At 41.3% G+C, this 13,683-nt stretch overlaps 1 protein-coding gene across 1 annotated transcript in view; it reads right to left on the bottom strand.

Annotated features, from left to right (window-relative positions):
* Positions 1-12,297, bottom strand: part of ESPL1 (extra spindle pole bodies like 1, separase) — a 53,547-nt gene extending 41,250 nt beyond the window's left edge. The window contains exons 1-6 of the mRNA XM_043967098.1: positions 12,244-12,297; positions 8,026-8,118; positions 6,520-7,578; positions 6,129-6,233; positions 5,818-5,938; positions 4,476-4,612 (exon numbers count right to left, since the gene is read on the bottom strand). Of these exons, the coding sequence (XP_043823033.1) occupies positions 4,476-4,612; positions 5,818-5,938; positions 6,129-6,233; positions 6,520-7,578; positions 8,026-8,106 (1,503 nt within the window). The 5' untranslated portion in view covers positions 8,107-8,118; positions 12,244-12,297. The remainder of the gene's footprint in view (positions 1-4,475; positions 4,613-5,817; positions 5,939-6,128; positions 6,234-6,519; positions 7,579-8,025; positions 8,119-12,243) is intronic.
* Positions 12,298-13,683: the final 1,386 nt, after the last annotated feature.

The raw sequence follows: 13,683 nt of genomic DNA, 5'->3' as shown, positions 1-13,683 counted from the left end.
ATGATGGTGTAGAGAGACAATTAAAATTAAATGAAATTATTAATAACAAGCAAACTTACTGGACATAAGATAAATTCACATAAATACTGTGTTCCTTGTCAAAGAATTGCAAATTGAAGGGGTGCCCATTAGCTGGGGAATGGCTGAACAAGTTGTGGTATATGAATGTAATGGAATACTATTGTTCTATAAGAAATCATGAGCAGGCAGATTTCAGAAAAACCTGGAAAGACTTCCATGAACTAACGCTGAGTGAAGTGAGCAGAAACAGCAATACAATGATCCAAAACAATTCCAAAAGACTCATGATGGAAAATGCTCTCCACATCCAGAGAAAGAACTATGGAGTCTGCATGCAGATTGAAGCATGCTATTTTCACTTGTTTTTTATTTCTCATGGTTTTTCCCTTTTGTTATGATTCTTTTTTTCACATGACTAACATCGAAATGTTTAACATGACTGTACATGTATAGCCTATATCAGATTGCTTGCGGTCTTAGGGAGGAGGAAAGGAAAAGAAGGAGAGAGAAAAATTTGGAACTCAAAATCTTACAAAAATGAATGCTAGGCGGATTTCAAGGAAACCTGGAAGGACTTATAAGAACTAATACAGAGTAAGATGAGCAGAACCAGGAGAACTTTGTACATGGTATCAACAACATTGTGTGATGATCCACTGTGATAGACTTGACTCTTCTCAACAATACAATGGTTCAAGATAATTCCAAAGGACTCACGATGGAAAATGCTCCAAATCCAGAAAAAAGAACTGTGGAATCTAGATGCAGATTGAACCATACTGTTTCTACTTTTTTTGTTTTTCTTTTTTAAGGTTTTTCCCTTTTGTTCTAATTCTTCTTTCACAGCATGACTAATGCAGAAATATGTTTAATGTGACATATATAATGTGCAACATATATAACCTATATCAGATTGCTTGCTGTCTCGGGGAGGAGGGAGGGAGGGAGGGAGAAAAAATTGGAACTAGAAATCTTATAAAAACAAATGTTTGAAAACTTTTTCTACATATAACTAGAAAATAATAAAATACTTTTATGATTAAAAAAAGAAAAAATGAATGCTAAAAACTGGCTTTACATGTAGCTAGAAAAAATTAAAATACTATTAAATGAAAGAAAAAAAAGAAAGAAAGCTAGAGATTATAAGAATTCGAAAAGAGGAAGGAAAATATTCCAGCAGGCATGGAGAATAACCAATAAATGTAAATAGGAGATGGAAAAAAATCAGTGTTCCTTTACACAACCCAATAAAACCCAACAAGAAGAGATACAAAGAGAAATTTCATTTGAAATAACTAGAGAGGCTATAAATAACTTTGGAGTGTAGCTTCCAAGATTCACCAAAGAACTGCATAAGTAAAAGTATAAAATACTCTTAATAGAAATAAAAACAGACTTAAATAGAGAAACATTAATTGTTGAAGCCAATATAATAAAATGACAATTCTAACTAAATTAATTTACTTATTTGGTGCTGTGGCAATTAAACACCCAAAAGCATTTTACAGAACTAGGAAAAAAAATTCATAGGAAAGAAGAAAAGGTTAAGAATTTCAAGGATAATAATGAAAAAAGGTAGTAAATAAGGAAGTCTCTCAGTAGCAGATCTCAAACTCTACTACAGAACAGTAATCATTAAAACAATTTAGTACTAATTTTTTTAAAAAAGGTTAATCAGTGGAACACATTAGGTATATACAGAAGCAAACACAGTAAGGTAGTATTTAATAAATTCAAAGATTCTAGTTACTGAGGGAAGGATTCACTAACAAAAAATCTCTGGGAAAACTGAACATCAGTCTGGCAGAACTTAAGTGGAGAATAACATCTCACTTCATATACCAAGATAAGCCTTAAATGGAAACATGACCTAGATATTAAAGATCACAGCATAAACAAGGTAAAGGATCAAGGAAGAAATTATCTTTTGGATCTATATAAAGGGAAGAATTCATGACCAAACAAAGGATAGAGAGGATCACACAAGGTAAAAAGGACAATTTTTGATAATATCAAATTTAAAAGTTTTTGCATAAATAAATCTAATTAGAAGGGAAACAGGTAACTAGGAAACAATCTTTATAAAAAGTTTCTCTGCTAAAGATCTAATTTCCAAACTATGTAAAAGAGACAGCTAAGGGGCAGCTAGGTGGTGCAGTGGATAGAGCACCAGCCTTGGAGTCAGGAGTACCTGAATTCAAATCCGGCCTCAGACATTTAACACTTACTAGCTGTGTGACCCTGGGCAAGTCACTTAACCCCAATTGCCTCACTTAAAAAAATAATAATAATAAAATAAATAAAAGAGACAGCTAGGTGGCACATTGGATAGTGTACTGGCCCTGGAACCAGGAAGACCTGAGTTCAAATCTAGTCTCAGACACTAGCTATGTGAATCTGGACAAGTCACTTAACCACACTTACCTACAAACCCCAAAACTCCAAGGTATATAAGGAACTGATAAGATTAAGAACCACTCTTCAATAAGTGTTAATAGGACAGAAGCACTTAAATTTTAAAACGAAGAAATCCAACCTATCAATAATCATATGGGGGGCGCAGCTAGGTGGTTCAGTGGATAAAGCACCAGCCCTGGATTCAGAAGGGCCTGAGTTCAAATCTAGCCTCAGAAATTTGACACTTGCTAGCTGAGTGACCCTGGGCAAGTCACTTAACTCTCATTGCCCTGCCAACAAAAAGAAAGAAAGAAAGAAAGAAAGGAACAAAGAAAAATGGAAAAAATATTTTTAAAAATCATATGAAAAATTATCTAAATCATGAATAATTAGAGAAATGAAAGTTTAAACAAATCTGAGGTTCCACCTCACAACTATCTGATAATTTGTAACTGTACCAGGAAGTTATCCAAATGTTTCTGAGCCAGCAATACCATTACTAGGCCTATACCCCAAAAAAGGAAAAGAAAGATGAAAAGGATCTATATATACAACAATACTCATACAACCATTTCCTTTTGTAGTAGTCAAAAATTGGAAAATAAGGGGGTTTCCTCCTATTGGGAATGGCTAAACACAAGGTGATATATAAATGTAATAGAATATACTTGTGTCATAAGAAATAATGAAATGGGACAATTTCATAAAAAACTGGGAAGGTTTATATGAACTGATACAAAGTGAAGTGAGTATAACTAGAATATATATAATGACATTATGGCAAAAAACAACTTTGAAAGACTTTAGTATTCTGATCAATGCAACAATAAACCATGAGTTCAGAAGAATGCAGGTGAAATAGTCCACTCTCCTCCTGATAAGAGGTCATGAACTTAAAATGTAGAAAGAGATATACACTTTGGACATTGCTAATGTGGGAATTTGTTTTGCTGGACTATACATATATCTATAAGATATGGATTTAGAGATTTGTTCTTTGTTTTGTTTTTAATTTGTTCAACGAGAAAGGGGAATAGTTGGAGGGTCAGATTAATTTTTTAAATGCTTGTTTCTTGGAAAATAGAAATAAGAAACTAAAAAAAAAGGGGAGGGGGGAGAAGAAATATAGGAAGAATTGAATGAAATAATGTGTAGTGATGAAAGTAGAGCGCCAAGAAAATAAAACATACAATTTCTTTTTGTTTTTTGGGTTTTTTGTTTTTGTTTTTGGTTTTTTTTGCAGGGCAATGGGGGTTAAGTGACTTGCCCAGGGTCACACAGCTAGTAAGTGTCAAGTGTCTGAGGCCAGATTTGAACTCAGGTACTCCTGAATCCAGGGCTGGTGCTTTATCCACTGCGCCACCTAGCCGCCCCCTAAACATACAATTTCAATAGTGTACATTCAGACAGCAATGAACATTTTTTGATCACATCTATTTTTTCAGAGTGGTGGGAAGAATGAGTGAAGAATGCTGCTTATAGGGTAGCTAGGTGGCACAGTGGATAAAGCACCGGCCCTGGATTTAGGAGGACCTGAGTTCAAATCCGGCCTCAGACACTTGACCCTTACTAGCTGTATGACCCTGGGCAAGTCACTTAACCCTCTTTGCCCGGCAAAAATAAAAAACATTTATTTTAATATTAAAAAAATGAAAAAGAATGTTGCTTGCTCTGTCAGAATCGGTTGCTAATAGGTCAAGTTTGTACAACTTCCCTCTGCTTTATTCCCCACATCTATAGGATTTTCTTTTCTGCTTCCCTTATCTTATGGAAGTTTACATCTAACCAAGATAATATCACCAAGTAAACACAAACTGAAAAAAGGAAAGATAAAACTTAAGACTAGTGTGCTTAACATAGCCAAGAGCTCACTCTCATAATCATATAAGGTTCTTGGGCTAAGACAGGAAAGCTTCCATTCTCCTAGCTCTGAAGCCAGTGGGCCCAGGCTGGGAACATCTCCAGTGCAGCCTCACAGAGCAAAGTAAACTTCCCATGTGCCTTGCAAATCCCAACCATTCACTATGTCAATCCCTCTCCTCCCCCTGCCTCCTCACCTTCTCCGGAGGCACTGCAGGGTATGTTCCAGGCTTTGCCAATCCCATCTTCTGACAGAAAGGCTCAGTGACAGTGCTAGCCTCAGCATAGAGCTTCTGGCTATAGAATCTATAGGCCAAGTGACTGGTGCAGCAGGCTGCCAGGCAAGAGAAAGGACCATCAAAAGAGGTTCAATTCCAACTCCTATTGGAACTGCTAAATGGGGAGGGGGGGGGAGGGAAGAATTACAAATGCAATATCTGTGCCTAGGCAGACCATTCCAGTTAGGCCACTTTACTTCTCCCTAAGTAAAATTAGTGGTATGGCACATTGAAAGAAAACTGACCTTTAAGTCAGCAAGTTATTGGCTCAAGTCCTCCTTACATATGCTGGCTGTGACCCTGGGCAACTGACTTAACGTCTCCATGCATGGGAAACCCTAAAAAACTAAACTGCACTGATGAAGGGCACTCCTCACAGGGAGATATCTACCCCAGTAAAATCACAGATCTCATTAAAAAACAAACGACTTCTTTTGAGGCCACTGCACAGGCTGGCTGGCATCATTTTTTTCATGTGCCCTCATCTTCCTTTAAAAGGATCTGTCTTGGGGGCAGCTAGGTGGTGCAGTAGATAGAGCACCAGCCCTGGAGTCAGGAGGACCTGAGTTCAAATCCAGCCTCAGACACTTGACACTTACTAGCTGTGTGACCCTGGGCAAGTCACTTAACCCCCACTGCCCCACCAAAAAACAAAACAAAACAAAACAAAAAATAAAAGGATCTGTCTTCTTTCACAAAGTTTTCCTAGATTAGCACTCTATTCACCCCGTTCTTTATTCCCTACATATGTAGGATTTTCAAGCCTGTGAACTTTCAATTATATTAAACACTCCCCTGTTCTATTTCCATTACTATGGATAACTGAAAAGATGGCTGTAAATATGACCATCTCCTCTCTATTCCTTTAGCCTTCAAGGTTCAGGGATGAAAACGGTTACTTCTGCAGTCTTCTGTAACTTCCATAGTAACAGGGGCAGCTAGGTGGAGCAGCGAGTGGATAGAGCACTGGCCCTGGAGTCAGGAAGACCTGAGCTCAAATCCAACCTCAGACACTTGACACTTACTAACTATGTGACCCTGGGCAAGTCACTCAACCCCAACTGATTCACACAAAAAAAAAAAGAAAAGAAAAAGAATTGATTACTTCCATGGTGACAAAGACAGTGGCCCAAGGCTAAGCGTCGATTGCTTGACCGGCCTTCTAAGAAAAGTTCTGTGTGGACATAGCCTTCACAGTGTGCAACAAGCAGAAAGAACCCTTCCATGAGCACCCTAACAGAACAAACATCTAGGAACTGACCAGTAACTCCAAGGTACTCAGCCTGCTCTTGGTCCTTTAGGCCCACTAAAGCTTCCAGCATCCAGACAACAGCACAGTGACAACTCTCTACTACCTGGTTCAGGTCAGCCAAATCAGTTACCTAAAGAAACACATGTGTGAGATGAGAGAATGCAGGATTATCTCAAGGAAACCCCAGCCACCACTTAAAACAAGTAACAGCAGCAACACCAACAACAATACTCAAGCTGTCCATTTGGGTACTTTAAGCAAGACCAAAGCAATACTTTTGGGAAAAGGTCTATCACCCAGGTGCAAAAACCCAAGAGTACCTTAGCACCGTTGAAGAAATCATAAACCATCCTGGTGTAGAGTTGGAGTCCGTGAAAATGAGTCTGAACCAAGACTTGAAGCTGCTTGGGGCAATCCACAGGAGCCTACAAGGATAAGAAATAGCAGAAAACTAATTCACGGGGAAGCAATTATCATGTGAGAAGCTGAGTCAGAGAAAAGAAGGGCCAGGAGAGTGGCAAGCTGGTTAAGAAGGACAGCTGCCAACTCCGAAAGTCTCAGGCTGTCAACTGGCTGCCTATGGCCCACTACCAAACCCACCCAGGTGAGAGCAAGAATTTCCAGATTTGACCAGGGACTCTCGGCTGGCAGGGAGTTTGAGTTGGGTCCTCCCCCTCCCCCAGCCCAGCCCAGCCTCCAAACATCACTTACATTGTCCCGAAGCTGGCGAAGAAGATGACAGTATTGGCCCAAGAAGGCAGAAAAGCCCAGGATGGTGTCCAAGTCATACTTTTTCTGGGCGTCACTCTCCAGGACCGAGAGGAGAAACTGGCAAGTCTCCACAAGGGCCCTATGTGAGGAGGACGGGCCCTTGACACCCAAATCGAGGGTAACCGCAGCCTTGCTCAACAGCTCCCCCACTCCCCCAAGGGCTCCTGCCAGCGACCTCTGCAGCTCTACCCCAGACAAGCACAGCTGCAGGCTAGGGGCCAGCTCCGTACGTCCTAGATAGGCCTGGGCTTCCCGCACAGCCCCAGCGGCCTCATCACAGCAGCCGCTCAGGCACAGGCGCCGACACCGTTCTAAGGTGAGCTCGAGGAGGCAGAGGGCCCTGCAGGGAGAGAGAAGATGCGAAGGGCAGGCTTCCTCACCAACCAGCACTTGGATCACACAAGCAGAGAGCTGTTCACTGAGGAAGCAGGCATCTGCCTTACTCAAAGGATGCCCGCTAGTTTCAAAGAGCCGGCAGGCAGCTTCAGCTTGACAAGCCGTTGGGGAAGAAAAAAGGGGGAATTTACAAGGGGTGCTGTCATCTTCCAGGAGTACTAGGAAGCTCAGAGCCCACAGGCGAACAGAGAAGGCAGACTGCTGTTCCCCAATTGCTTCTGCCCCCTTCCAAAGCAAAGAGAAGGCACCTCGGGCAATAGCCTCATAGTCCTGGGATGCACCCACAGGCACATGCTGCACTAGGCAGGCGTGCAATGATTGGGTCAGGCGGCGAACAGCTTTTGGGGCTACCCGGGCAGTAATATTCCGCAAGAGGACAAAGAGGATTCGTTCCAAGTAGAGGGGGGAGCGATGAGGGGTTGCTGTCAAGTAGCCATCACAAGCCAACTCTGCCAGCTGTAACAGGATGCCCAAGTGCTCAGGGCAAGCTGGCCCAGCCACCACTTGCTGGTTGCAGGCCCTCAGAATGGCATCACATGCCAGCCGCTGTTCTGTTGCAAGTGAACGACCTGTGGGGCTATCCAGAGGTCTGGCCAGGAACTCCTAGAAGGAAAGGAATTTGTAAATCAGGTTACCAAGGGAAGGAAGGAGGTAGAGAAAGGGGGCCAGACATCAGATCATTCCATAATAATATCTATCTTTTTTCATATTATTTTTTTGTGTGTGTGAGGCAGTTGGGGTTAAGTGACTTGCCCAGGGTCACACAGCTAGTATGTGTTAAATGTCTGAGGCTGGATTTGAACTCAGGTCCTCCTGACTCCAGGGCCAGTGCTCTATCCACTGTGCCACCTAGCTGCCCCTTTTCATATTATTTTAACAAAAAGGAGGGGAAAGGTTTTAAAAATCAAGTGGGCTACAGCCCCTGGGGTTGTGTACTAACACCAGTCCTCTCTAACTAATAATACTGCTCAGTGTTGGATGGTGAAAACCTAAGGAAGACATTCCAAGCTCTAAGAAATTATCCCGGCCCACCAACCACCCTAACCTAACCTTCAGTTCAACCAGCAATGCCTTGGCCTCTTCTTGGCTATTCATCCATTTTCCAAAGTCTGCTCCTTTAAAGTTCCTCATGGCCCATATGAGCTGCCAAAATAGAAAGAGAATTCAGGGATAATTAGCTAGGTCCAGCTAGACAGAAGGATAAACTTAATATTGAGTAAGTATGCAAAAAGACCCATGTCATCCCATTTATCAATTTCTCATTGCTAATGAATGGCCTTTCCCCACTTAGATCTCATACGGAATTGTTTTACACCACCTAGTATTCCTCTTTCTGTTAAGTATGACCCCCAGTCATTTTGAAGGTTACCCAGATGAGACAATGGTTCTAGCAAATATAACTCTGCTAGCAAGTCTTTAAGAGTCTAGCCTAACTAAATTCAAAAAAAAGTTAATCACAAGATAATTGACCACCAGGTGATAAATTCATTTGGATTCAACTACACAAGATTTCACTTACTTATTCAGGCAAGGCCATGGAAGAAGTTCTAGTGGGGATCACAGATCCATCCCTGAAGTAATGCAATGTTTTAGATTTATTTGTGTGCTGCTTACACTGTGAGTTGTGTGTTGTATCCTTCTTCCAAACTAGAAACTGACCGAGGGGCCTGTGTGACTCTGGACAAATCATTTAATGCTTCAGAATCTGTTTCCTCATGTGGGCTTAATACAATACTTGGGAATATTACCTTACAGAGGTATAATAATAATAAAAACAACAACACCAATAATAATAATAGCAGCTAGCAGTTACATAGTACAATAAAGTTTACAAAGTATAGATATTAACTCAACCTATCTACACAACCACCCTCTAAGGTAGGTGCTAATATCCCCATTTTACAGATGAGGAATAGAGGTCAAGTGACTTGTCCAGGATCATACAGCCAATAAGTATCTGAGAGAGAATGTCTATCTCCAGGCCCTGTACTCTATCCACTAGGCTACCTAGCTACCACCCATGAAGAAAACTCTTTTCGCCATTTTTACAGTGAAATGGAAGGCAAGGTTCTCGGCTGAGAAGGTAATGAGAATGAGAGATCTGAGGAGGGATGAAAAGATTTGGAAGAAGCACTGTGGAGAGAGTGGGACAGTTTAAAAGGATTGACTTCAGGTAGTTAGAGCCCAGTTGAATTTATATAACATAAATTTGTAGTAGATCCAGTCAACACGGTTATTTATTTTATCCTGCTTTATTTGGCAGCTCGGCAGTAGGAATGAAGGCAGAGGATAGTGAGAGCACTCCAGGGCTAAGGCTTAGAAGAGGAAGATCGGTGACAGGATTAGAGGACAAGGAATTCAAGAGAAGAGGAAGGTGTAGACTTGAAGTGGTTCACTAAGCTGTCAAGATGGGGAAGGAAAGAAAGTGTAGTCAGTGCAGGGATGAAGATATGGAAAGAAAAAACTAAAGAGTCAAGGGACTGAAGATCACAGTGGGAAGAACAGGCTCCCTGGTTATAAAGTAGAATGACAATGTAAGCAGATAATAGAATTTCAGAGTTTATAAACACAGAAGTGGAGCATTGGTGGGTGATGTCAAGATCAAGAAATGACCATACGTACCTCACTCTCAACTCTCTACAATCCAGCTTCCAATTTCATCATTCAACCCAAACTGCTCTGCATTGACTTATGAATTAATCTCCTCATCATTACATCTAATGGCCTTTTCTCAATCTTCATCCTTCTTGACCTTTTGGCAGCTTTGACACTGTCAATCACCCTCTTTGATACTCTTCTTTCTAGGCTTTCATGACACTACTCTCTCCTGGTTCTTCTCCTCCCCCTGTGACTGACCACTCCTCAGTCTCATTTACTGGGTCTTTATCCAAGTCATGCCCACTAATCACAGGGGTCCCCCCAGGACTCTGTCCTAAATCTTCCTCTCTCTCTTTTTTTTTGCAAAGCAATGAGGGTTAAGTGACTTGCCCAGAGTCACACAGCTAGTAAGTGTCAAGTATCTGAGTTCGGATTTGAACTCAGGCCCTCCTGAATCCAGGTCCGGTGCTTTATCCACTGTGCCACCTAGCTGCCCCCTTTTCTCTTTTTTTCAACCACAGGTTGGCAGCCTGCACTTTTGTAGGTTTCAAGCTAAGAATGGTCGTTTTACATTTTAAGTGGTTAAAAAAAAATCAAAAGAATACTATTTCCTGCTATGTCAAAAAAGTGGACTTCAAAAGCACCAGCCCTGGATTCAGGAGTACCTGAGTTCAAATCCAGCCTCAGACACTTAACATTACTAGCTGTGTGACCCTGGGCAAGTCACTTAACCCCAATTGCCTCACTTAAAAAAAAAAAAAACTGGACTTCATGTGTCACCTTTTTAAGGAACAGTGGAATGGGGATTATTTTGATATTGAATTAGAAGGTAAGACATTATGTTTATTATGTAATAACACCCAGTCATGAATGACTCTTTGTGATCCTGTGGACACAGACCATCTGGTTTTCTTGGCAAAGATGGAGTGATTTGCCATTTCTGTCTCCAGTGGATTAAGGCAAATAGGTTAAGTGACTTGCCCAAGGTCATACAGCTAGTGTCTAAGGTTGGATTTGAAATTGTGTTCCTGACTCCAGGACCAGCACTCTATCCACTGAGCCATCTAGCTGCCAATAACAGTATAGCTGTGCTAAAAGAATATATGTTGGGGGCAGCTGGGTGGTGCAGTGGATAAAGCACTAGCCCTGGATTCAGGAGTACCAGAGTTCAAATCCGGTTTCAGACCAGACACTTGACACTTACTAGCTGTGTGACCCTGGGCAAGTCACTTAACCCTCATTGTTCCACACACAAAAAAAAAAAGTGTGTGTGTATATATATATATATGTTGACATCACCAGACTAAGCCCTCATCACACATTCCCAACTCACAGGAAAACAATGGTCAGAAAAATGAGAAAACTTTACATGAAAGCAGAATTTCTTGACAAAAATTAAGATGAAAAGGAGGCTGCAAAGTAAGTTTCCAAGTGGTTCATCTGTTGAAGCAAGTTAATTAAATTGTAAATATTTACAGAAGCAGAAGAAATGTGTCCAGAGAAAATAAACTAGTTTTAAGACTTTCAGCCTTTTGGCTCAATTAAAATCATATGCTCATGGATTGCTATCAGTATTTGGGATACCCATCTGTGTGAAAAAAAAATTTTCAAGGATGAAATGCATAAAAATCTCATTACAGATTAGCATTAACTGATGAACATTTGCAATCAGTTTCAATGAAGGGAACACTTTGAACCCCAATTAAGCAAAAGATCCCCCAGAAAAAGAATTCCATTTTACTAAAAAAAACTGTACTTAAAAAAAACCCAACTGTACCTAATTATTATATTTTAAATTTCACCAATTAAAAAAGTCATAGAAGGTTGTTTTCTTTTGTTACATAAGCACCTACATAGTATCCTTGATTTTGCATCGTGACCCACAAAGCTTAAAATATTTACCATCTAGCCCTTTTACAAAAAAAGTATGTCCCAGCTTTACACTTGTTCCTTTGATGATCTCATCACTTCCCATGGTTTCAACTCTCATCTCTACTTATCCAGCTCTAACCTCTGCTGATTCCAGGTCTCTCATCTTCATTGTCTAATAAACATTTCTAAATGGCCGTCTCACAGACATCTTAAACTCAACATGTCCAAATTGAACTCATTATCTTCTCAAAACCCTACTTCGGTACCACCATCCTTCCAGTCGCCCCAGCTCAGAACCTGGGTGTCATCCTTGACTCCACCCCCGCTCCCCCCCAATTCAATCGATTGCCAAGGCCTGTCGATTTTACCCTCCTCCTAACTCTCAGAGCCTGTCAGATAGTAGGGGCTTAATATCAGTGTTTTATTAATTGAACTATTCGTTAGAATGAGATGTCATTGAAGAGGGCAGCCCTTCCCCTGAACAACTGTTGGCTGAATTGAAAATGACCCTTGGGGACCCGCCTTGTCCGTACAAGTGCATTCCACTCGCTTGTTCAGGTGACACCCACAACCCCGCCCCCCCCCCTCCCCGTCCCACGGTTCCCACAGCCGCCCCTCCCCCACCCGGTAGCCGCTCCATCCACGCCTGGGGTCAGTGGGCCAGGGCGAAAGAGAGTCACTCTGGCCTCGGTCTCCCCACTTCAGGCCAATCCCTCGGCCCCCACTCTCCTCACCGCCTCATGCAAAACAAACGAAGCTGCTCCCAGAGGACCACCCCCCTACCCACCGCCCCCTCACCTCTCCCCAACGGTAAGACGAAGATCTGAGAGGTGAAAGACGTCCCCCACTTGCCTTCAGTCTAGGTCAGGGAGCCACGAGAAAACGAGAGAAGAGACTACCAGACTGTACCATTCCCTTCGCGCGCCAGTCCCCTCGTTCAAATATCCGCGTCCGACCAATCGAACTAGCTATCATCATTGAGGCGCGACCCGCATGGGATGCCGGGAGTGGTAGTTCATTGTCCCTTCACTTCTCAGGAGCACGTGACCAAGTCTTCACCCTCCTCACCCTGGGAGGGTTGGAGAGTTTCAGGGTGGGGCTTACTTTTGGCAGTTTGGGGCGCGGAGTCCTCGAAATGAATTATCTCTTTCCGTTTGTTTTTTCTCTTCGAGGAAGGTCGGCCTCTGCCCTCCTGAAAACCCGGTCCCTTCTTCTCGGAGCAAGAAAGATAAAAGTGCAGAAGAGGCTTAAATAGCAACAAAATGGAAGTATAGTTTGATTTTTAAAAGTAAGTTTTTCATTGCAATTAGTGCTGCTTGTCAGTCCTGGCCCTGTTATTTCCTGGACTTCGTAGAATTCTCTCTCTCTCTTTCTCTTCCTCCTTCCCTCAGTGTCACAAGAGTCACAACAGGTTTGTTTTTTTAATGATTTTGAATTTTGTGCTGCATGTTATTTCAAGGTGTTTTTTTGCCAGTTTTCTTTTTTCTTTCATTTTTCGATGCTCGTTCCGAAATATTTGTACTTATTTTCTTACAGATATTCTTACTAGCCAGTCCAACTTTTTGGCACTTTCTAAAAATTATTTTTTTCATTGATATCTTTTGCTGCTATGCATATGTCCCAAAGAGGCCAAATATCAAAATAGAAGTCCCACAGTATTTAAATATTTATAACTTCACCTTTTGTAGCAGCAAAGGTCCGGGAAGAAAGAGGATGCCATTCACTTGGGAGATGGCTAAGCCTGCTGTGATGCATGAATGTAATGGAATATTACTTGTGCCCTTATAAATGATGAATATGACAAATGGCATGCAAAACAGGGCAAAGTAAAATAAGCAGATTAAGGTAAGCACTATACACAAAGATTGCAACAATTTAAAAGGAAACGAGAGCAACAAAAACAAAAGCCTGAAACTAGACCCTTTTTTATTATGATCAAGCTTCACCATGAGGGAAAAAAAATAAAGGAAAATGCACTACTATCCCTTTGAAGAAGTGGGGAATTATTGGATGTAGAATATTACATTTAATGTGTTGGTTAGTTTTTATGAACTTTTTTTCCCTTTTTCTTTTAAATTCTTTGTTACTAGGGATGACTTTAGTTAGAAGAGCAGATATATTTGAAAATAAAGGTGATATGTAAAAAGAAATCAATCAAAGTTAAAAATAAAATTTTCCCAGTAAGAATTCTCTCACGATGAATTTATTAAATGTCATAGGATTACAAATCCAATGAAT

Source organism: Dromiciops gliroides, chromosome 5 (genome assembly GCF_019393635.1).
Source record: "Dromiciops gliroides isolate mDroGli1 chromosome 5, mDroGli1.pri, whole genome shotgun sequence".
In the NCBI taxonomy this organism is placed as follows: domain Eukaryota; kingdom Metazoa; phylum Chordata; class Mammalia; order Microbiotheria; family Microbiotheriidae; genus Dromiciops; species Dromiciops gliroides.
The sequence above is the reverse complement of the archived record's forward strand: the minus strand, read 5'-3'. Positions and strand labels throughout refer to the sequence as shown.